The 22,779-nt window shown below is 43.3% G+C and overlaps 1 protein-coding gene across 1 annotated transcript; it reads left to right on the top strand.

Moving 5' to 3' along the window:
- The first annotated feature begins 1,430 nt into the window (after positions 1-1,430).
- LOC138667351 (oocyte zinc finger protein XlCOF22-like) lies at positions 1,431-22,288 on the top strand. The gene is made up of 7 exons (XM_069755580.1): positions 1,431-1,472; positions 9,024-9,173; positions 9,303-9,482; positions 9,565-9,688; positions 9,772-9,869; positions 10,809-10,899; positions 20,823-22,288. The coding sequence occupies exons 1-7, from the start codon at positions 1,446-1,448 to the stop codon at positions 22,160-22,162; spliced, it is 2,010 nt and encodes a 669-aa protein (XP_069611681.1). The 5' UTR covers positions 1,431-1,445; the 3' UTR covers positions 22,163-22,288.
- The last annotated feature ends 491 nt before the right edge of the window (positions 22,289-22,779 follow it).

Genomic DNA, 22,779 nt, shown 5'->3' with positions numbered 1-22,779 from the left:
CATAAGCACTTTTTAATATAATTAATGCATGTAAATGTTTTTTTTTTCATGAACCATAATTTATCTTTATTTGACGGACTTTCACATGAACTTTGACATATTGCGCTTTGTTTGGCTTTTTTTTCTCAAAAAGAAACTGCATATAAAATGTTCCAAGCTTGACATGTTCATCTGCTATCAGGTTTTGTCCTGAGGAAGAGGTCCTGCGTGACTGTGAAACGTGTTGACTGTGAAAACCTATGTGAATAAACGTTTTTAAGGAAATCTCCATATCTGATAGTCTTCATCAGCAGACATTATACCCGGATCAGCTATTCTGCTCGGTCTTTGGCCCCGTGTCCTGCAGCAGCTGATTTATGCATTGAACATGTTGCTGAGGTGCCGCTCTATCAGGTGAGTGTAATACTCCTCTATTCTCATTATATCTTGTTATCAGATAAGACCCTATTTTTCTCTGTTTGTTCCTCAGTATCTCGACTACAAGAAATCTCTGTAACGCTTTCAGGTTACTTGGTTAGAAGCCATCAAGGACTGCTTGGACCTTAACGGGGTCCATCTGAAACCCCAATGCAGAAGCCAAATGTCCTGAGAACTGGACCTGCTGGACCACAAATTGCCATTTCTCCAGGTTAGCAAATAAATAGTTGTCACACAGAACTTGGAGAACCTGTCTGACATGCTCACCGTGCTCCTCCAGAGTACGTGAGGAACTCAATATATCATCCAGGAAAATTACCACAAATCTACCAATCAGTGAGAAAAAATATAATTAATGACATTTTCAAAGACTGGAAGCATTGGTTACCCCGAATGGCAGCATCAAATGTTCAATCTGCCCCTCAGGTGTATTGTGTGCGGTCTTCCATCCGTCACCATGGCGATACGTATAAGGTTATAGGCCCCTCTCACGTTAAGTCTGTAAAACCATTTATCTCCAGGTAATTGGCTAAACAGGTCAGGTGTAAGGGGTGAAGGACAGGGAAGGTGAGCTGTGATTTTATTACTCTCTCTGAAGTCCAAGCATGGACGCCGCCCTCCGTCCTATTACCAAAACCTCACAGCGACTGGAGAGGGGCATGGCCGTATATGACCCTTAGCCGGACACTGGAAGGGGGTAAATAAGCGAGATTTCGGCATTTTAGCTCCTGGTGTGGAGGCGATAGCACAATCAAATGCCGCTATATACTAGACACCCGGTAACCGGTAATAATTCCCTCATGTGTGGGGTCTATTTGTCTCCAGAGAAATCACACGTTACATTTCACACATAACATTGTGTAGAAAAGGCGGCGCGAGGTAATTGTGCCAGTAGTGAGGGCGAATAATGGCGGAAATGTCACTGACTGAGAAGTCTCCATGTAGCGTCTTCACTGCAGATCACGTGACCCCTGACTCCTCCCCCCTGTGACCTCATCACAGGTCCTGTGCGCACAGAGCAGCCATATATGTGGAGTGCGGCTCTGCAGGTGGAGGTATGTGGAGATTCCCCATTACTGAGCGCCGGGACATTAACCCCTTCTGCACGGAGACTCTTTTGGGGTTGTTGTTGCCACTTTATAAGAATCATAACGTTGTTGTTCTGTTTCCTGTAATAGATACATACGAGCCAACTATGGAGGACAGGAAGTGAGGGAGTGGATTGTTCTCCTAGTACAGGGCCCCTTTCTTGGCCCCACACAGTGTAATGCCCCCATTATGCCCTGTAAGCAGGGTTCTGCCCCACACCCAGCTGCCTCGGGCACTTTACCATCAGCTGGTACCTCAGATTCTTCCCCGCACCCCTTTCCTTTGTTGGCGCCAAATCTGTTCTGCCTTTGGGGCTCCGGCCTTTATAATATCAGTAACTGCGTCATCAAGGTCTCCTGACCAGGTGCACCCTCTAGACTCTTCCCTCCGGAAACCCTCCCTCTTCCCATTGATGTCACATGGTCCCGTCTGGACGGCAGATAGCAGTCTTTTTGTACAAATGCAGCACAGCACAAATCTTCTCATAGTATCTCCATCCCACCACACACAGTATGATCTCATAGTACCGCCATACCCCCACACACAGTATTTTGTTCCCACAATAGTGGCTTCCCACAGACACAGGATAATGTTTCCACAGGACTGGCATCCCCCTCACACACAGTACAATGTCCCCACAGTACTGCCATCCCCACACTTTCTAATGTTCCCACTGTACTGCCCCCTACATGCACAATATGGTACCATCCACCTCACTGACTACCTCTGACCACCGACAATTAATAAATACTCACTTACCCTCATTCTTGGTGCAGATACTAATGAACCCAGGATCTATGAGATATTTACTATACGATAGTTGGATAGGCAGGAGTGTATCATCCATAAAGGTCGCCCACTCGGTTGCTATGATGCCTATGAATTGACAGGGCTCGGTGCGGTGTATTGGTCACCCTCTCCTTCCCATCATCACAATTTCAGTGATATCCACATTCCCATGACGGTGATACCGCTGAATATATTGGTGAATCAGGGAGTGGAAAGCTCCTGATTCACCATTCAGCCTTCACTTCTGAGTCTGAGACTCCGTGCACTGCAGGCACAATGACGTCACTACATCACACCTGTAGTACGGAGCCTCAGAACTCACACCGCACAGACCAGAGCAGCGCTCCTCAGGATCCGGGTTGGCTGGGTAGTGTGTGTGTTTTTTTTTTTTTTTTCAAATATCAGGAATCATATGGGGGCATCATATTAAGAGAAGAGCTGTTGGGACTCTCATACTGAATGTGAGGCTGGTAGGGGCCATTATACTGGGGTTGTGGTGGACTGTAAATGCCTCCATACTGATTGGGCGTTTTTATTTTGTGTAGCAGGTTGTGGTGGCCATAATTAGAGATGAGCGAATATGTTCAGAAAACGATCGCCAAACATAAATTAGGCATGAATATGGTACATCCGGATTCATGATCGGTAACACGAGCATTTTCCTTAAGATCGGAAAAATTTGGTAACATGCGGTAAAAGATATAATAGAAGCCGGCAATACGTGTGCCTCGTTTAGTAAAATCACAGCCACCAATGTGGGAGACTGGGGTTCAAATCCTGGCTCTGCCCTGTTGGACATAATATACCAGTAGTGGTCCACAACACTATGGTGCATACCTCAATAACCATGAGAGTGTCACGAGCAAAGACAGTCATGCCGGCTCGGACGTCTCCTAGATTAACAAGGTCCGCGTCAGATGCCATGAAGGAAAGTCAGCCAACTCTCAGAAATACCGAAGCAATTAGTATAAAGAGCGTAAACAACAATAAGACCAAGCTGGACAAGTACAAAGGCCTGATCCCAACTGAAGAGACTGTTAAATAAAGGCTCACAGCACTCGCGGCAAGACAAGGGAGATACATTAGAGAAGCTGAGGCCAAGAAGATAAATGCCCTGTTCTCCAAAAAACCATCCAAAGTGTAAAAATCACAACACCAGTGCAATGTGGCTGCAATATCTGAGAATGAAACACAGCAACCACCTAGAGCAAGAACCAGTCACCATTACAGAAGCAGACATCCAACAGCGGGTCAAGAACATGATGAGCTGTACAGCACCTGGCCCAGACATGATCCTCACCTACTGGCTAAAGAAATTCACAGCGGCACATGAATGCATGGCAATGCAGATGAACCAACTGCTAGAAGCAGGCCACCACCCAGCTTGGCTAACACAAGGAAGAACAGTGCTGATCATGAAGGATCCTCACAAATCCATCCATCTACCACCCAATAAGCTTCCTTACAACAACATGGAAACTTCTGTCAGGCATCATAGCCACCAAGCTACAGAACCATATGAACCAGTATATGAATCCAGCTCAGAAAGGCATTGAGACTGACACTAGAGGCTCTAAGCACCAGCTCCTAGTAGATAGAGCAGTCGCTCAAGACTCAAAATCCAGACGGCCCAATCTCCGCACAGCCTGGATTGATTACAGGAAAGCCTATGACTCAGGTAGTCTCAGGTAATCAAAACTGATGGAGTGGAATTACCAGCAGAGCACATAGCAGATGTACAGACATGCTACAAGTACCTCGGCATCCCACAGGGATACGGTAACCATGATGAGGAGGCAAGGAAGCAGCAATATCCAAATACCATCAAAGGGTAAAACAGGTCCTGAAGAGCCAGCTCAATGGGAAGAATAAAATCCACGCCATCAATATATATTCCCTGCCAGTTATCAGATACCCTGCTGGCATAGTGTGCTGGCCCAAAGAAGAGATGGAAGCTGCAGATGTGAAGACATGAAAGCGCCTCACAATGCATGGAGGTCTCCACCCTAAGTCTAACACCCAAAGATTGTATACCAACAGAAAGGAGGGTGGTCGAGGCTTGATAAGCATCCAAGCCACCATCACGGATGAAACAAGGAGTATCCAGGAATACATCAGAAAAATGGCACCAAAAGATGAGATGCTGAGAGAAAGCCTAAGGCAGCAACAACAACAGATCTAGAAGGAAGAACAGGAACATGAGGCACCATGGCAAGACAATTTGCTGCATAGGATGTACCATCAACAGATAATGGAGGTGGGTGACATGAAGAAATCCTACCAATGACTGGAGAAACCTGGACTCTGAGACAGCACAGAGGCACTAATCATAGCGGCACAAGAGCAAACACTAAGTACCAGATCCATAGAAACAGGAATCACAAGACCCAAGGTGCAGACTATGCAAAGAAACCTCAGAAACCATCTATCGCATAGTGGCAGGATGCAAAATGCAAGCAGGAACAGCGTATACTGAACGCCACAACCAAGTAGCCGGAATTGTATACATGAACATCTGCACAGCATATGGGCTAATTCCCCCTAAGTCCAGGTGGGAGACCCCAGAAAAAGTGGTGGAGAATGAAAGGGCTAAAATCCTGTGGGTCTTCAAGATCCAGATGGATAAGCAGGTGTTGGCTAACCAACCAGACATTGTGATAGTAGACAAGGATCAGAAGACAGCAGTGATAATAGACGTGACAGCAACATCAGAAAGAAGGAATATGAGAAGCTGGAGAAATACCAGGGCCTCAAAGGAGAACTCGAGAAGATGTGGAAGGTGAAGGCAATAGTGATTCCAGTGGTGATAGGAGCACTTGGAGCAGTGACCCCTAAGTTGGAAGAATGGCTACAATAGATCCCAGGAGCAACATCTGAGCTCTCTGTCTAGTAAAACGCAATGCTAGGAACAACTAAGATCCTGCGCAACAACCCTCGTACTCCCAGGCCTCTGGTAGAGGACCCGAGAATGAGAAAGGACAACAAAGACCACCTCCATTGGTGGTGAGAAGGAAGGTTTTTTTTTTATAGAGGTCAGTGACACATTGTATATATATTACATAGATGGATAGAAGAAAAGCCGGTAATTCAGCAACCGCGGTAGTGTAAAATCACTGCAGGAGCCGACAGGATAGAAGACATGGATTACATACAGTAAATACAAACAGAATAGGTAGATATATAGATGTCAGTGACAAATACAATTAGTACAGTGTGTGGAGCTTACTGTACATGTATTTAATTAATAAAAGATAATTTTTATGAAAAAAATGGTGTGGGCGCTGTGAGATCCCCACTAGCACCGTTAGGAAGTCGCACGGTGCAGAGGCGAGTTCATCTGGAGAATTTCACTGCGGTGAATTTCAACTCTCCTCTGCACTGTGCGACTTTCTCATGGTTCTAGCGGGGATCTCACTGAGGTCACCACAGTTCAGCCCGGCTGGGAACGCAGCCTCAGTGATGTCACCGCTAGTCACTGACGCTATGTTCCCAGCAGCTCATTCACCAGTGGTTCTGTGCCTGGATGGTCACATCTTGGCACAGTCCAGTTTGAAAACGATTTCTCTGCCAGACATGGATTACAGCGTGGAACAGAATAACAGACAGGTATGGTATGTTGATTTTTTATTTTAGTTTTAGTACAGGAGATCGAGGGCTTTGGTGAAATTAGGCAAAGTCGTTAAGTATGGTTTAATTTGAGATTATTAAAGGAGTCTGTGTCATTTTTTTCAATTCCCTTTATTCTTGCTGTGTCTTTATTTACCATATAACTATAGGATTAGTAATGGATAGGTGTCTTACTCTCTATTACTAAGCCGTGGGCTTGATGTCACCTGACAATACAAAGATGACATCAACTACACAAATTTGAACCCCACTTGCCACAGCTACAGGGCAAGTGGGAAGAGCTGGGCAAAGCACCAGAATTGGCGCATCTAGTAGATGTGGCTTTTCTGGGCAGCTGCGGGCTGTTACTTTTAGGCTGGGGGGTCAATATCCATGGCCCCTTACCAGCCTGAGAATGCCAGCCCTCAGCTGTCAGCTTTAGAAAGGCTGGTTGTTACAAAATGGGGTGGACCCTACGCCATATTTTAAAATTATGTATTTAAATAATTTAAAAAAGCGTGGGGACCTCTTTTTTCTTCATAACCAACCTTGCTGAAGCTGACAGCTTAGGGTTGCAGCCCCCAGCTCTGAGTTTTCCCTGGCTGATTATCAAAAATAGGGGGGGAACCTATGCCTTTTTTATTATTTATTTACAGCGCCAGACCAGCTGATTCATACCCTCCATCATCCGCTCCTGCTCTCACGGGTATGTTCACACTGGGCGTTTTTGCTGCGTTTTTTTGACATAGAGCATGCCACTTCTTTCAGCGTTTTTGCAGCGTTTTTCGCCCCTTGACTTGAATGGATGGTAAAAAATGCTGCAAATACGCAGGTTGACCATTTTTTGTAGCATATTTGCTGCCAAAAAGTCAAGGACAGCCGGATGTCACCTCACACTCGGCTCTGCTACCTCTAGATGGCAGGCTGCATGATGCATCCATGCAGCCTGTCATTGAGCAGAGTGGACCCGAACCCCATTCACTTGAATAGGGGGCCCGACAATACTGTGTTTGTCATGCTGTCATATGCATGAGAGCGCAGCAAACGCCACTTCTGAATGGTGGTGAAACCATCCCCACCGGTCAGAGAGCCGCAGTTCCCCCACTGTCAAAAGACAGTGGGATCGCTCAGCTGTGATCGGAGGTGTACAGGTTACCTCCAGTCACTGGTGTCAGCTGATGGGACAACTGCTCCCATCATCCGACACCTGCTACCTCCTAATAACAGTGAGAGCAGGAGCGGATGATAGGAGTATTCATCAGCTGCTTCTGTGCCGTAAATACATAATTTACTAAAAACCTGCTTGGGTTCCCCCTATTTTTGATAACAAGCCAGGCAAAACTCATAGCTGGGGGCTTCAGCCCTCAATTGTCAGCTTCAGCAAGGCTAGTTATCAAGAATAGAGGGGTACCCACCCTGTATTTTGGAATAATTCTCCCGGTGAACTCGCCTCTGCACTGTGCAACTTTCCCACAGAGCTAGCAGGGTTTCCCACCGAGGTCACCGCAGTTTTGCCCGGCTGAGAACGGAGCATCAGTGATGTCACCGCTAGACACTGAGGCTGCGCTCGCAGCAGCTCATTCACCAGTGGTTCTCAGCCTGGACGGTCACATCTTGGCACCGTCCAGGTTGGAAACTATTTCTCCCCCAGACATGGATTACAGCGTGGGACAGAATGATGGAGAGATGAGGGATATAGTTGTTTTATTATTTTTGGTTTATTACAGGAGATCGAGGGCTTCAGTTGAATTAGGCAAGGTTGTAAGTATGGTTTAATTGAGATTATTAAAGGAGTATGTGTTATTCTTTCAATTAAAGGACTTTTTTCTTGGTGTCTGTATTTTCTTACAATCTGACTATGGGGTTAGTAATGGGGGCGTCTTATTGATGCCTCTCCATTACTAACCTCGGGGCTTGATGTCACCAGACAATACAAAGGTGACACCAACACCCTCAACTATTACCTCTCTTGCCACCGCTAAAGGGCAAGTGGGAAGAGAGAGGCTAAGTGCCAGAATTGGTGCATCTTAGAGATGTGCCTTTTCCAGGGTAGCTAAGGCTAGGTTTACATTGCGTTAGTGGGTGTCTGCTGACGGAATCCATTATATAGCGGCACTAACTATATGTAACGGATCCGTTAGCGCACCCATTGACCACAAATATGTAGCGCATCGCTAACGCATGTCATTATTGCCATGCGTTAGTGATGTGCCGTTTTTTTTGTGATGTACCTCGAACGCTGTCTGCAGCGTTTTTGGGTCCGTCACCGCAAGCGCAGATAGAGCATCTGCGCTAGCGCGATCGCATAACGCGATCCTTTTTCGGCAATTGCGTTAGCGCAGTCCGTTAGTGTATGCGCTGAATGGACTGCACTAATGCAATGTGAACCTAGCCTAAGAGCTGATGTTTTTAGCCTGGGGGGCCAGTATCCATGGTCCCTTCCTAGGCTATTAATACCAACCCACAGCTGTCTGCATAGCCTTTGCTGGTTATTAAATATAGGGGGACCCTATATCACTTTTTGGGGGGTCCCCCAAGTTAATAGCCACTAAAAGCTAATTATACTGTTGTGAGCTGATAATAATAGCCTGGAAAGCTCCATGAGTATTACCCCCCTCCCCTTCCTAGCCTATAAACAACCTGCTGTGTGTGAATCAGAGCTGAGATCTAACGTGATAGAAGATTACAGTGCAGGAAGACGGGAAACCTTCCTATAGACGGCCGGTGGTGATGGAGTCAGTGACCGACTCTGGCCAAATATGTCTCTAGAGCCGTAGTAGAAGATGAAGATGTCGTCCTCATCATGAAGTAGTTATTTCTCATGTCGCGTGTAATGAATATCTCCTGCAGTTTTGCTAATGCCGATTCCAGGGTCGGTAAATGAGACGAGAATTAGCGTTATGGAAGAAGAGTCTATGAGAAACGTATTCAGCTGCCGACTCCGAGGAAGAAACTGCTTGTTGTCTGTGGCCTAAATATATAGGATTTATTAGTAGATGTAAAGAAGGAAACTAAATACTGTAAAATAATAAATCTCCTCATATGTTTCCCTTATTATCTCCAGTAATTGTATTATTACACAGGATTCTTATGATGTTACATCGGCTCATCTTCTCATTCAGGTCTCTACAATATCCGATCCTCTCAGTGAAGATCTTCTACAAAAGAACATTTTACTGATTTACCCATCAAAGATGGATATGGACAGAGACAAGATGGCGGAGAGGATATTACACCTCACCCTAGAGATCCTCTTCCGGCTTACTGGAGAGGTGAGAGATTCTGATGACGTCACATTACATCATTCTTATCTATGGGAATAACAGATGGACAGAACTGGAGAGGTGAGGACTCTGGAAATGTCTGTAGTGAGATTTATTAATGTGTCTCTCCATTACCAGGATTACACAGTGGTGAAGAAGACCTCTAGTGATCGCTGTCAGGACCCTGTGTCTGAGGGATGGGGAAGACCCCTGAGCCCAATCACGGGGCCTCCACCTCACCCCCTGATCCATGAGGACATCGATGACCAGAAGATCCTAGAACTCATCTACAAGATGATTGAGCTGCTGACTGGAGAGGTGACAGTGCTGGGAATGCTGGGACATTATACAGTAACACTATGAAGGGATCGGGGGATGACGGTATCATTGTATGTGTCAGGTTCCTATAAGGTGTCAGGATGTCGCTGTCTATTTCTCCATGGAGGAGTGGGAGTATTTAGAAGGACACAGAGATCTGTACAAGAACGTCATAATGGAGGTTCCCCAGCCCCTCACATCTCCAGGTAATAGACAGGACTAAATACATACGGCCTATAATTATCTGTATGTAAAGAATGAATTCACTCCCTGTATGTGTTTCCTCCAGATCTATCCAGTAAGAGGACAACGCCAGAGAGATGTCCCCGTCCTCTTCTTCCACAAGACTGCAAGCAAGAAGATCCCAATGCTCCTCAGGATCATCAGGTAGATGGAGAGAAGGTGTCAGGAGATCTCCCCTATGATGTGTAGACGCCGGTGAAGGTCTTGTGCTCAGTGTTGTTTTATCCACCAGTATTATATGTTTTATACTTGTGTAATGAGAACGGTGGAGATGGCAGGATTAGAGCTGATATTAACATCAGAAACCGTGGTGCATAAAGACCACATATCGAATACAATCCTTAAATTCAAATCTTTATTGTTATAGTTAGAATCAAACAATAGTTAAAATTAGATCTATTGGACACCACTCCTCCAGGGACAGGATGCAACCTTCATGTATTTTAGCCTTTTTAAACAATTATTACAACATTTCTTCCAACAATACAGTTTGAACTTCGACTCTACCAGTGCTGACATATATTAGCAGCAATCTTGGACTCAATAAAAATAAAGTGCCTTGTGCATAGTAACTGGTCCAGAATATACCGCTCAAACACTCAATCCAAACACAGCGGAGAAATGTGACATACTTACTGAATATATAAAGGCAGCGTGCCGATAACAAGCTGTCCCCGCCGCCCCAATGCACGTTTCGTTAAGATTTGCTCAGGAGGCCTACGTGCGTTGGGGCGGCGGGGACAGTCGAACTGCCTATATACTTCAAATTGTATTGTTGCAAGAAATGTTGTCATAATTGTTTAAAAAGGCTAAAATACGTGAAGGTTGCATCCTGTCCCTGGAGGAGTGGTGTCCACTAGATCTAATTTTAACTATTGTTTGATTCTAACTATAACAATAAAGATTTGAATTTAAGGATTGTGCTCGATATGTGGTCTTTATGCACCATGGTTTCTGATGTTAATATGATATCTTGAGTTTTTTGTCTTGTTTATTCTTTGGGATAGTCTTCCAATGTTAATAGGATTAGAGCTGATCATAGACTTCTCCATCTGTCGGTGACTTTTATAATATTTGTTTCAGGGTGAAGATCGGACCCATATTAATACTACAGAGACGTATGTGAGGGGGGATGAGCGGTGTAAAGAGGAGATTCCCACATATGGCTACCCAGGTGAGTAGTAACCACTAAATGCAGAGAAGTCACAGATTCTTCTCAGTCACCGGCTGTGGCTGCTTTATCGGTGGTGTAGTCCAGCCGTATTATCATAATCACCATTTTGCCTCTAGACCACAACATTCTCCTCCACCCAAAACTGTTCAAATGACTTTGGGCATTGAAAGCCCTTTTCTATAGAACTTACAATCTGGAGGATCCACCTACCCCCTGGTATTTTTTAATTCATTCTTAGTTTTCCACTGTGTCCCACTATGGGACAATCATTTTGTGCAGGCTGATCGCTTCCATAGCAGATCTGTCAGCGCTGCAGCTTCTATACACTGACCTGGGAGACTTCCTGATCATCACTGTGCATGACAGGAAGCCTCTCAAGTCTGGAGACCTGGATGTCGTCATGGCAGCGATGGTCTCCTTGGCAGCGATAGGGATCCCACGCGTCATGCCATGGGGTCACCGATTCAAAGTGAGAGGGGCTGTCAGCCCCTGTAGTGAGTGATTAGTGACCTGTCATAAGCCAATTCAGATGCATATGTAATGAGAGCACTACATAAAGCCCCGCCCACAGACCCGCCCCAGAGCACCACATAAAGCCCCGCCCACAGCCCCGCCCCAGAGCACGAAAATCTCATAAGCAGAAAACTACAAATACAGATTAAACAACAACCACAAAACGGATTTCATCACCAGGTATCAGTAGAATCAGCATAACGGCACCGACCTGACACTGTCTGCAGTCACTGAGCACAATCCTGCTGACAGGTTCCCTTTAAGACATCTCCGCTCTGCACTATTATACACAGTTCTCTTTAAATGTGTAATATTTCTTCTTGAAACTCATCTGACAGAAAATATTGGAGCTTCCGATAGTTTAGATTGTGAAGTCACCGAGCCCCGTGCTCTAATTACCCCAGAGAGGTTTCACCACTAGCTGCTCATTTATTACTGATGGAGACTGTTCAGTTTGAGCATTTCAGTAGATGTTATTGTCTATAGTCAGTTTTTGATTACAGTAGTGTCCAGAATACTCTGATTTATCTTCTTTCCGCAGCCAGTTTTGTGTTCTTAATCAGACCCCATTTTTACAATCTGACGTGGTCACTTTATGTGGTGATAACTTTGGAATTATTCACAAAGGATAATAGAAAACAAATGGATCTTACAAATTATTTTCCAGCTTCTCACAATACCCTACATACGATTGTACACTACTATCTAGGCACATGGCCGTGTTCAGAAGGGAAGGAGCGCCATTTAGCTGTTTGACTGCAGATCTAGCTGGAATAGTTTGCAGACACAATGTATTGGGAGCAATGTTCGTGGTCAACTGGCAGCTCAAAAGATCTCCACCATGAACATGCTTGGCACTATCTTCTCTGCTTTCCATAACCCAAGGATTGCCTTGCTCATCGCCCTTTAACACCATTACATGGATCTGGATTTACACTGGAACCCCTAGGCTTGGACCATGGTGTTACCTGCTATTCTGTGGTATTAGATGGCAAGAAGAATAGTCAGGAAGCTGGGTCAGAACCAGAAGGACAGAATACAGAATCAGAAGACACGAGTAGTCAGTAAACGGGCCACGGTCACAACAGGAAACAAATACACAAGCCGCAAGCTGAGCACAGAGGACTGAACAAGAGGAGAACAACGCTGTTTCTGCAAGATTCCGGCCATGTGCTTTGAGCTTTAGTAGGGTGTGGTACTTTCCAATTGGCTGAAGTAGGGAGCAGATTACTCCAGCTGGACAGCAGGAGGAGATCCCAGTTGAGATTGGACACACCATATTCAGAAGCCCTAATATGACTAAATGACAGAAATCCAGAATAGTCAAAATCCCGATAATGTGATAAATTAATTCACTGAGGGTTATAATCTATACATATGTCGTCAAAATTGTTGGTACCCCTCGTTTAATGACAGAAAAACCCACAATTGTGCCAAAAATAACTTGAATCTGACAAAAGTAATAAGAAATAAAAAAATCTATGAAAATGAACAAATGAAAGTCAGACATTGCTTTTCAACCATGCTTCCACAGAATTTCAAAAAAAACTAAAACTCATGAAATAGGCCTGGACAGAAATGATGGTACCCCTGAAAATAATGTGACAAAAGGGATATATTAAATCGCGGTGTGTCCACTAATTGGCATCACAGGTGTCTACAGTCTTGGAATCAGTGAGGGGCCGGTATATAGGGCTACAGATACTCACTGTGCGGTGACATGGTGTGTATCACACTCAACATGGACCAGAGGAAGCGAAGGAAAGAGTTGTCTCAGGAGATTAGAAAGAAAATTATAGACAAACATGATAAAGGTAAAAGTTATAAGACCATCTCCAAGCAGCTTGATGTTCCTGTGACTACAGTTGCACATATTATTCAGAAATGTAAGATCCATGGGACTGTAGACCACCTCACTGGACGTGGCCGCAGGAGGAAAGTTGATGACAAATCAAAGAGACGGATAATACGAATGGTAACAAGAGCCCAGAAAAACTTCTAAACAGATTAAAGGTGAACTTCAAGCTCAAGGAACATCAGTGTCAGATCGCACCATTTGTCGTTGTATGAGCCAAAGTGGACTTCATGGGAGATGACCAAGGAGGACAACATTGTTGAAAAAAAAATCATAAAAAAGCCAGACTGGAATTTGCCAAACTACATGATGACAAGCCACAAAGCTTCTGGGAGAATGTCCTATGGACAGATGAGACAAAAATTGAACTTTTTGGAAAGGCACATCAGCTCTATGTTCACAGACAGAAAAATGAAGCATATCAAGAAAAGAACACTGTCCCTACTGTGAAACATGGAGGAGGCTCTGTTATGCTCTGGGGCTGCTTTGCTGCATCTGGCACAGTGTGTCTAGAACCTGTGCAGGGTACAATGAAATCTCAAGACGATCAAGGGATTCTAGAGAAAAATGTGCTGCCCAGTGTCAGAAAGCTTGGTCTCAGTCGCAGGTCATGGGTCTTGCAACAGGATAATGACCCAAAACATACAGCTAAAATCACCCAAGAATGGCTAAGAGGAAAACATTGTACTATTCTGAAGTGGCCTTCTATGAGCCCTGATATAAATCCTAGTGAGCATCTTTGGAAAGAGTTGAAACATGGCGTCTGGAAAAGGCAACCTTCAGACAACTGAAGCAGTTTGCTCTTGAGGAGCGGCCAAAATACCTGTCAAGAGGTGCAGAAGTCTCATTGACAGTTACAGGAATCCTTTGATTGCAGTGATTGCCTCAAAAGGTTGTGCAGCAAAATATTAACCCTTTCTCGCCAGAGCCTGTTTTGCCTTCGTGACTGGGCCAATTTTTGCAATTCTGACCCATGTCACTTTATGAGGTCATAACTCTAACACTTCAATGAATCCTGGTCATTCTGAGATGGTTTTCTTGTGACATATTGTACTTTATGATAGTGGTAAAATTTCTCTGATATAACTTGCGTTTATTTGTTAAGAAAATTGAAATTTGGCGAAAACTGAAAATTTCACAATTTTCAAAATTTTAATTTTAATTCTCTTAAATCAGGGAGTCATTTCACACAAAATAGTTAATAAATAACATTTCCCACATCTCTACTTTACATCAGCACAATTTTGGAAATTTCTTTTTTTTTGTTAGGAAGTTATAACGGTTAAAAGTTGACCAGCGATTTCTTATTTTTACAACAAAATTTACAAAACTATTTTGTTTAGGGACCACATCACATTTGAAGTGAGTTTGGGGGGTCAATATGACAGAAAATACCTAAAAGTAACACCATTCTAAAAACTGCACCCCTCAAGGTGCTCAAAACCACATTCAGGAAGTTTATTAACCCTTCAGGTGCTTCATAGGAATGAATGGAATGTGGAAGGAAAAAATAAACATGTAGTTTTCTTTCACACAAATTTTCATTTAGACCTAATTTTATTTTACTTTTACAAGGGTAACAGGAGAAAATGGACTATATAATTTGTTTTACAATTTCTCCTGAGCATGGCGATACCCCATATGTGGGGGGAAATCTACTGTTTGGGTGTACGGCAGAGCTCGGAAGGGAAGGAGCACCATATTGGAGAACAGATTTTGCTGGAATTGTTTGTGGGTGACATGTCACATTGTCAGAGCCCCTGACGTGTCTAAACAGTGGAAACCCCCAACCAGTGACCCATTTTGTGAACTAGACCCGCAATGAACTTATCTAGATGTGTGGTGGGCACTTTGAACCCCCAAGTGCTTCACAGAAGTTAATTACATAGAGCTGTGACAATAAAAAATCATATTTTTCCACAAAAAATGATCTCAATCTTTTTCCAAAGGGTAACAGGAGAAATTGGACCCCAAAAGTTGTTGTGCAATTTGTGCAGAGTATGCTGACATCCCAAATGTGGGGGTAAACCACTGTGTGGGGGCACGGCAGAGCTCGGAAGGGAAGGAGCGCCCTATTGGAGATCATATTTTGCTGGAGTTGTTTGTGGGTGACCTGTCACATTGTCAGAGCCCCTGAGGTGCCAAAACAGTATAAGCCCCCAAAAGTGACTGCATTTTACAAAATACTTCCCTGAATGAATTCTTCTAGTGGTGCAGTGAGCAAACTGACACCACAGCTGTTCCATAGAAAATTATACCATTGGGCAGTGAAGAAAAAATAACATTTTAACCACTAAAATGTTGTTTTAACACCAGGTTTTACATTGGAAAATAGGTAGATAGGTAAATGGCCACTACACCCATAGAGTATAGAAAAATAGGAGACAAAAAAAAGCGCAAATAGGGTCTTATCCCCAGGATTGTTTCTAATCAATTGTGAGAGAACTGCTCACCTGGTAGTACACAGTACAGGCGTGTAGTTTGTCAGCTGCTGCAGATCCACAGGTCGGCGCTGCGACCTCTCAGAACCGTTAAACTAGATGAAATGTGGATTAAATCCACGCTGCTGCGACAAATAATGGATCCAGATATAATTGTAAGGTGTTCGAGTGGTTTATTCAACGCGTTTCGAAGCTCACGGCTTCTTCTTCAGGAAGTTTCCACACAAAGGTATCCATAGATGAATTCCCAGAGGGGTGTCATTTCCAAAATGGAGTCACTTCAGGGGGTATTCTGCTGTTATGGAAGTTTGGAGAGCCACTATGTACCAGAACAACAGAATGCCCCTAAAGTGACCCCATTTTGGAAATGACACCCCTCTGGGAATTCATCCATGTATATAGTGACCATTTTCACTACACGGATGATTTCCAGAAACACGTAGTGGAAGTTTTAGAGCAAAAACAGCAAAAATGCCATTGTAGTGCCCAATATATTGTGCCCAGCTTGTGTCTCTGGAGACATTCCCCCACCTACCCCCGGAAATTGTTATCAGCTCTACCCAGATGTGTCTGTCACTAAATAAACCAAATGCTTGAATGTCAAACAGTTTAAAAACGTGGTTCTGCGTGGAAGATTGTAAATCAGTCATGGAGGCATAAGGCCGGCAATGAAGGGCATTGTGGGCAATAACAGCGGGTATCATGCCTCATTGCTCTCTTGGAACATACACAACATCTTCTCTGGAGGTTCTTACTTGTTTCAGTTGCTGGAATGAGTGCAATAAAATGTCGCTCAGCGAGTCTTCTGACATCTTCAGATTCTAAAGGATTGGCGGGGACAACATTTTCAATGACCTTTTCCTGATAATCAAGGAAAGTTTCTGCATTTCCGGCTTTTTTGTGTAGCACAAAAGAATTATATGTGGCCACCTGAAACAAATAAATGACTTTCTATACCAGGTATATGATTTTCTTGATAACTGGTATGGCTGTAGAACCTGGTCTGCAAGGTCCACACCCCCCATATATTTGTTTTAGTCAATGACAGACACAGGTTTTGGAGTAGTGGATCCCTGTTGGTCTGCAGTGGCCCTTGTGGCATCTGTGTGGATCGAGCTCATGATAAAATATCTTTGTTATCCTTATATTTAAGGGCAAGCAGCTCTCCATTGTATAAAGCCCCTGATTTCCCCTTTTGGCACTTTTTGTTGACCAATGATTGTGGAAACCCCTGATGGTTTTTGCGAATGGTCCCACAAGCCCCATGTTATATTCAACCAGACTTTTAAATAGGGGTATGCTGGTGTAGTAGTTGTCAACATACAGGTTGAAGCCTTTTTGTAAAAATGGAGTTATCAGCTTCCAAACTGATTTTCCAGATGTCCCCAGATAAGTAGGGCATCCTGGTGGGTTCAGTTGGCTATCTTTCCCCACATAAATGTGAAAAGCTAATTTGTATCCGTTTGAACTCTCGCGCATTTTATAGAGCTTTATTCTGAATCTTGCCCTCTTAGAAGGAATAAATTGCTTGAGGTGCAGTCTACCTTTGAATTTTACAAGTGATTCATCAATGGAAATGTTTTCTGTTGGGGTGTAAATCTTTAAGAACTTTTCTGTCAAGTCTTCGATGATGGGTCTGGTTTTAAATATTCATTTCTGGGTATTTCTGGGCAAGCATTGACTCTTGTCGTTAAAATGCCAAAATCTGAGCATTTCATAATGGGTCCTAGGTAGAGCGGCAGAAAACATTGGGTTGGCTTGAACATGGCGGTTGGACCAATAGGACCGAACGATCATTTTTTAACAAGCCCCATTGCGAATGTAAGTCCTAAAAAATTTTTATTTCTAGGACAATAGTTGGTGTCCCTAAATTTGACCTAGCATAATAGGATCGTGGATTCTGGCTGATGAATTTGGTCACTTATACATTTGTTTGTAGGACAATATGCTCTAGCAAGCTATCTGTCAGAAACAAATAAAAAAAATGAACTGGTCCAAAATTTTCCACCTCCACATTTATACCAGGAATGGCATTAAAATTAGGGATGACTGAAGTAGCAAAATCTGGGAAATGCTACATCAAGAGGCAAAGCCCCTTGGACATTGGTGTGCGCCAATTCACGAGCACTAGGGACAGCGCTAGCACTGGGCATTGTTCCCTGAGTTGGAGACATTTGTCCAGAAGCGCTATTTGTCCTTCTTGTTGTACTGGTCCTTGTGTGTAAGGATGGACCAGAATCACTGCTCATTTCTGAGCTATCACTGTCCTTGCTACGGAAGCCCTCGAAATCCACATCGCCATCTGGCACTGCACTTTCTTCGCTGTCAGAACATAAAAGTGCCTAAGCCTCCTCTGCACTATAATACTGACAGGAAATAGAAAACTCTGACGTGACTGACTGAGGTGACCAAATTATTGGGGAGACAATTGAGAAAAGCCAAATTCTTTAGCCTAAGGCCTCTTTCACATTTCCGTCGGTACGGGCCGTCTAAGCGTCGGCCCGACGTACCGACGGACAATGTGCAAATTCTGCACAACGTGTGCAGCGGACGCAGTGTTTCAACGCGTCCGCTGCCCGCTGTAAAGTCCCGGGGAGGAGGGGGCGGAGTTCCGGACGCACATGCGCGGTCGGTAATGCAGGACTCGACGTGCGAAAAAAACATTCCCTTGAACGTTTTTTCGCAACGACGGGCCGCCAAATACTGACGCATCCAGTGCACGACGTATGGAACGTGTGTCCATACGTCGGTAATACAAGTCTATGTGCAAAAAACGCATCGTGCAAGCAACTTTTCAGGATGCGTTTTTTGCACAGACCGACGCATTGCGACGGCCTCTAAACGACGCAAGTGTGAAAGAAGGCTAACCCTAACTTTAGCCTAACAGTATTAGGGCACACGGGATGCGCATGTTCTCATCTTAATTGTCTGCTGTCAAATTGAATGTGAGGCTTATGGCCGGAAAAATCGAGTACAAATGCAAGCAATTGTGCCTCAAATGATTTCTTGCCTGGCGAATACAGCTCCTTTATAAGAAAAATCGTGCAGTCTCAGTACATTACATCATGGGTTTTTCCAACTTAATAATTATCACAAGTCACTATTGATCGCACATGTTCCATGTTATTATCTTTATTACTATAGGATCATTGCTCTAATTGCTTTTAGGCTATTTCTGTACAGTTATCACCCTAATGGTCTGCTTTAGGGCAGGCTGACATTTCTCTATGCACGTATTCTAGTGATCTTTTACATTTACTCTTGATAAAACTGGGTGGATTATACAGCCTCTTATCGTCCATCCGGACCTTGGTATATCTTGGTACATCCTGGTACAGAATAATAAACAGAATTAAGTCTCATGACAGAAATTCTTAAAGCTACGATTCTAATATTCAGCAAGCGTCCTTTTTGATTTTACCATATTTTCATATGCCAAACATTACCTCCTTAACAACAGTAACCCTAACTTTAGCCCCAACACTAACCCTAACTATAGCACTAACCCTAACCTGCCTAATCTGTTTTTTTACTTTTATAACAAGATCGCTGACTGACACAGCTTTGCCAGCAGCACTTGTAACATTGTTTCTCCTCTAATCTCTCACTGACAGGCGATCTGAGGAGAAACAGCGTTTTTATGAGGCAGATCGCCCGGGAAAGTTCGTTGCTACAACACACTTTCCTAGTGATTTGTCTCATTGGCTGGTATGACGCTGACGTCATCAGGACCTGAACCAACCAGGTCTCGATGAGGTCGGGGGTCACAGGAAGTGTTGTGCGCCGGAATCCCCTCGTTATAAGGTACATGGGGGTCCTGATGAGCATAAAACCGCCGTCCATAGACAAATGTCGGCACTGCACAAAGCCCTGCTAGCGCCGACGTTTATCTACCGTAGGTGGGCATGCAGCGGTTAAGTTAAAGGGAATCTGTCACCCCAAAATTGGCCTATAAACTAAGGCCACCAGCATCAGGGGCTTATCTACAGCATTCTGTAATGCTGTAGAAAAGCTCCTAATGTATCCTGAAAGATAAGAAAAACTGGTTATATTATACTCACCCAGGGGCGGTCCCGCTGCGGTTCGGGTCCGATGGGCTTCGCGGTCCGGGTCCAGCAACGCCCATCGGACCGGACCGCAGCGGGACCGCCCCTGGGTGAGTATAATATAACCTGTTTTTCTTATCTTTCAGGATACATCGGGGGCTTATCTACAGCATTACAGAATGCTGTAGATAAGCCCCTGATGTCAGTGACCTTAGTTTGTAGGCCAATTTTGGGGTGACAGATTCCCTTTAAGGTTCCATCATTTCTGTCCAGGCCTATTTCATGAGGTTTTTTTTTTTTTTTAAATTCTGTGAAAGTATAGTTGAAAAGCAATGTCTGACTTTCATTTGTTCATTTTCATACATTTTTGATTATTACTTCTGTCAGATTCAAGTTATTTCTGTGACCATTGTGGGTTTTTGTGTCATTAAACGAGGGGTACCAACAATTTTGACCACATGCGTAGGAGGCGTGAATATTTTGACTCCTCAGCCACCTTCCGGAAACTAACAGGCAGTGGATGTTGGAGACTGAAAATTAAAAATTTGCCATTTTATTACCCAGCACATAGAGCCCAGATTGTGCTCCAGGAGACACACACCACAGATTAACTGGATTCTTCTCACTATAATATTGCTAAATACAGGGATCCTAAATGTTGTTTGAGCACACTGCAAGACTCAGAAGTGGTTTATAGCAACTCTGTTGCTTTTCAACAGCCTTTGAGCCACTAATAGTGTGGGAACCTCTGTTTTTCCATTGACAGATGATGAACCTGAGTGGGGACTTGTTTTTGTGAGATGAGAATTAGTATCATTTTCACCTACATAACATTGATTGGTTTCTTTTTATTCAATATTTGGGAGGCAGAATGAACAAACGGTTGAACACCACGCACTTCTGGCTTATCCAACAAGGTTTTCTGTTAGACTGTGAACAGTCATTGTCTTGGAAAATAATTAAAGTTTTTTACATAGCTTGCCATTTTTATGACTGTTTAAGTAGAAATGTTAAAAAATATAAAACTCAAGATATTTTATTAAAAAAAAATGTTTTTTTTTATCTTAGCAGAGGGACAGTTGACATCTTCAGTTTTTAAATATGATGATCTTGAGATCCTACAAGATACAACTGAAGTGAATGCCATTACTCCAGATATATCATCATCCATTAACAGCAAAGATCTGTCATCTGATCCTATGAAACAGGTCCCATCTTCTGATTCAGTACTGACTACTAAGGAAAATCAAAGTCACAAAAGAGGCATTAAAAAACAAACTGCTCCTAAAGCAAAGAAGTCATTTTCATGTACAGAATGTGGGAAATGTTTTAACAAGAAATCACATTTTGTTACTCACCATAGAACTCACACAAGGGAGAAGCCTTTTTCCTGTTCAGAATGTGGGAAATGTTTTAACAAGAAATGGCATCTTGCTAGTCACCATAGAACTCACACAGGAGAGAAGCCTTTTTCCTGTTCAGAATGTGGGAAATATTTTAACTGGAAAATAAATCTTGATCGCCATCAAAGAACCCACACAGGGGAGAAGCCTTTTTCCTGTTCAGAATGTGGGAAATGTTTTATCCAGAAATCAGATTTGGTTAATCACCATAGAACTCACACGGGGGAGAAGCCTTTTTCTTGTTCAGAATGTGGGAAATGTTTTAAATGGAAAAATAATCTTGATAGCCATCAAGGAACCCACACAGGGGAGAAGCCTTTTTCCTGTTCAGAATGTGGGAAATGTTTTAACCGGAAATGGCAACTTGTTAGTCACCAGAGAACTCACACAGGGGAGAAGCCTTTTTCCTGTTCAGATTGTTGGAAATGTTTTAAATGGAAAATAGATTTGGTTAATCACCATAGAACTCACACAGGGGAGAAGCCTTTTTCCTGTTCAGAATGTGGGAAATGTTTTAACCATAAAGGGCATCTTGTTTGTCACCAGAGAACTCACAAAGAGGAGAAGCCTTTTTCCTGTTCAGAATGTGGGAAATGTTTCATCCGGAAATCAGATTTGGTTAGGCACCACAGAACTCACATAGGGGAGAAGCCCTTTTCCTGTTCAGAATGTGGGAAATGTTTTAACCAGAAATGGCATCTTGTTTGTCACCAGAGAACTCACAAAGAGGAGAAGCCTTTTTCCTGTTCAGAATGTGGGAAATGTTTTATCCGGAAATCAGATTTGGTTAGGCACCACAGAACTCACAGAGGGGAGAAGCCTTTTTCCTGTTTAGAATGTGGAAAAAGTTTTAGCCAGAAATCGCATCTTGTTTGTCACCAGAGAACTCACAAAGAGGAGAAGCCTTTTTCCTGTTCAGAATGTGGGAAATGTTTTATCCGGAAATCAAATTTGGTTAGGCATCATAGAACTCACACAGAGGAGAAGCCTTTTTCATGTTCTTAATGTGGGAAATATTTTACTTGGAAATCAACTGTTAATAAACATCAGGAACGTCACATAGGGGAGAGACCTTTTTTATGTTCATAATGTTGGAATAGTTTTAACCAAAATTGAATCTTCTTAAATGGGTTGTCTCTTGTCATTCCTCATGTTTGCTGACAAAGGATAAAACTAAACTTTATTAATTCCAAATGTAAAACTATACCCATAATTCACCCCCTGAAGGTTAGTCAGTAGGTGACTAATATAAAAAGCATGTACCCCACAGTTCAGTATATAGGGTGAGGTGACGTATACACTCTCACTCTCCAAGCCTCTCACTTCTACGGGTTTCATTGTCCTCACCAAAGGCGACTCATCAAGAGACTATTTAATATTGACCTATATTCAAGCGAGACTAGACAAAAAAACTAAAATTATGTTATCCGAAACAGTCAGAAAACCAGCCACATATTGGCAGACCCCAGACTTCAAACTATATACTTTGTAACATAGTAACATAGTTAGTAAGGCCGAAAAAAGACATTTGTCCATCCAGTTCAGCCTATATTCCATCATAATAAATACCCAGATCTACGTCCTTCTACAGAACCTAATAATTGTATGATACAATATTGTTC

Source organism: Ranitomeya imitator, chromosome 2 (assembly GCF_032444005.1).
Source record: "Ranitomeya imitator isolate aRanImi1 chromosome 2, aRanImi1.pri, whole genome shotgun sequence".
NCBI lineage: Eukaryota > Metazoa > Chordata > Amphibia > Anura > Dendrobatidae > Ranitomeya > Ranitomeya imitator.
Note: the sequence above shows the minus strand (reverse complement) of the source record. Positions and strands in the feature narration are given on the sequence as shown.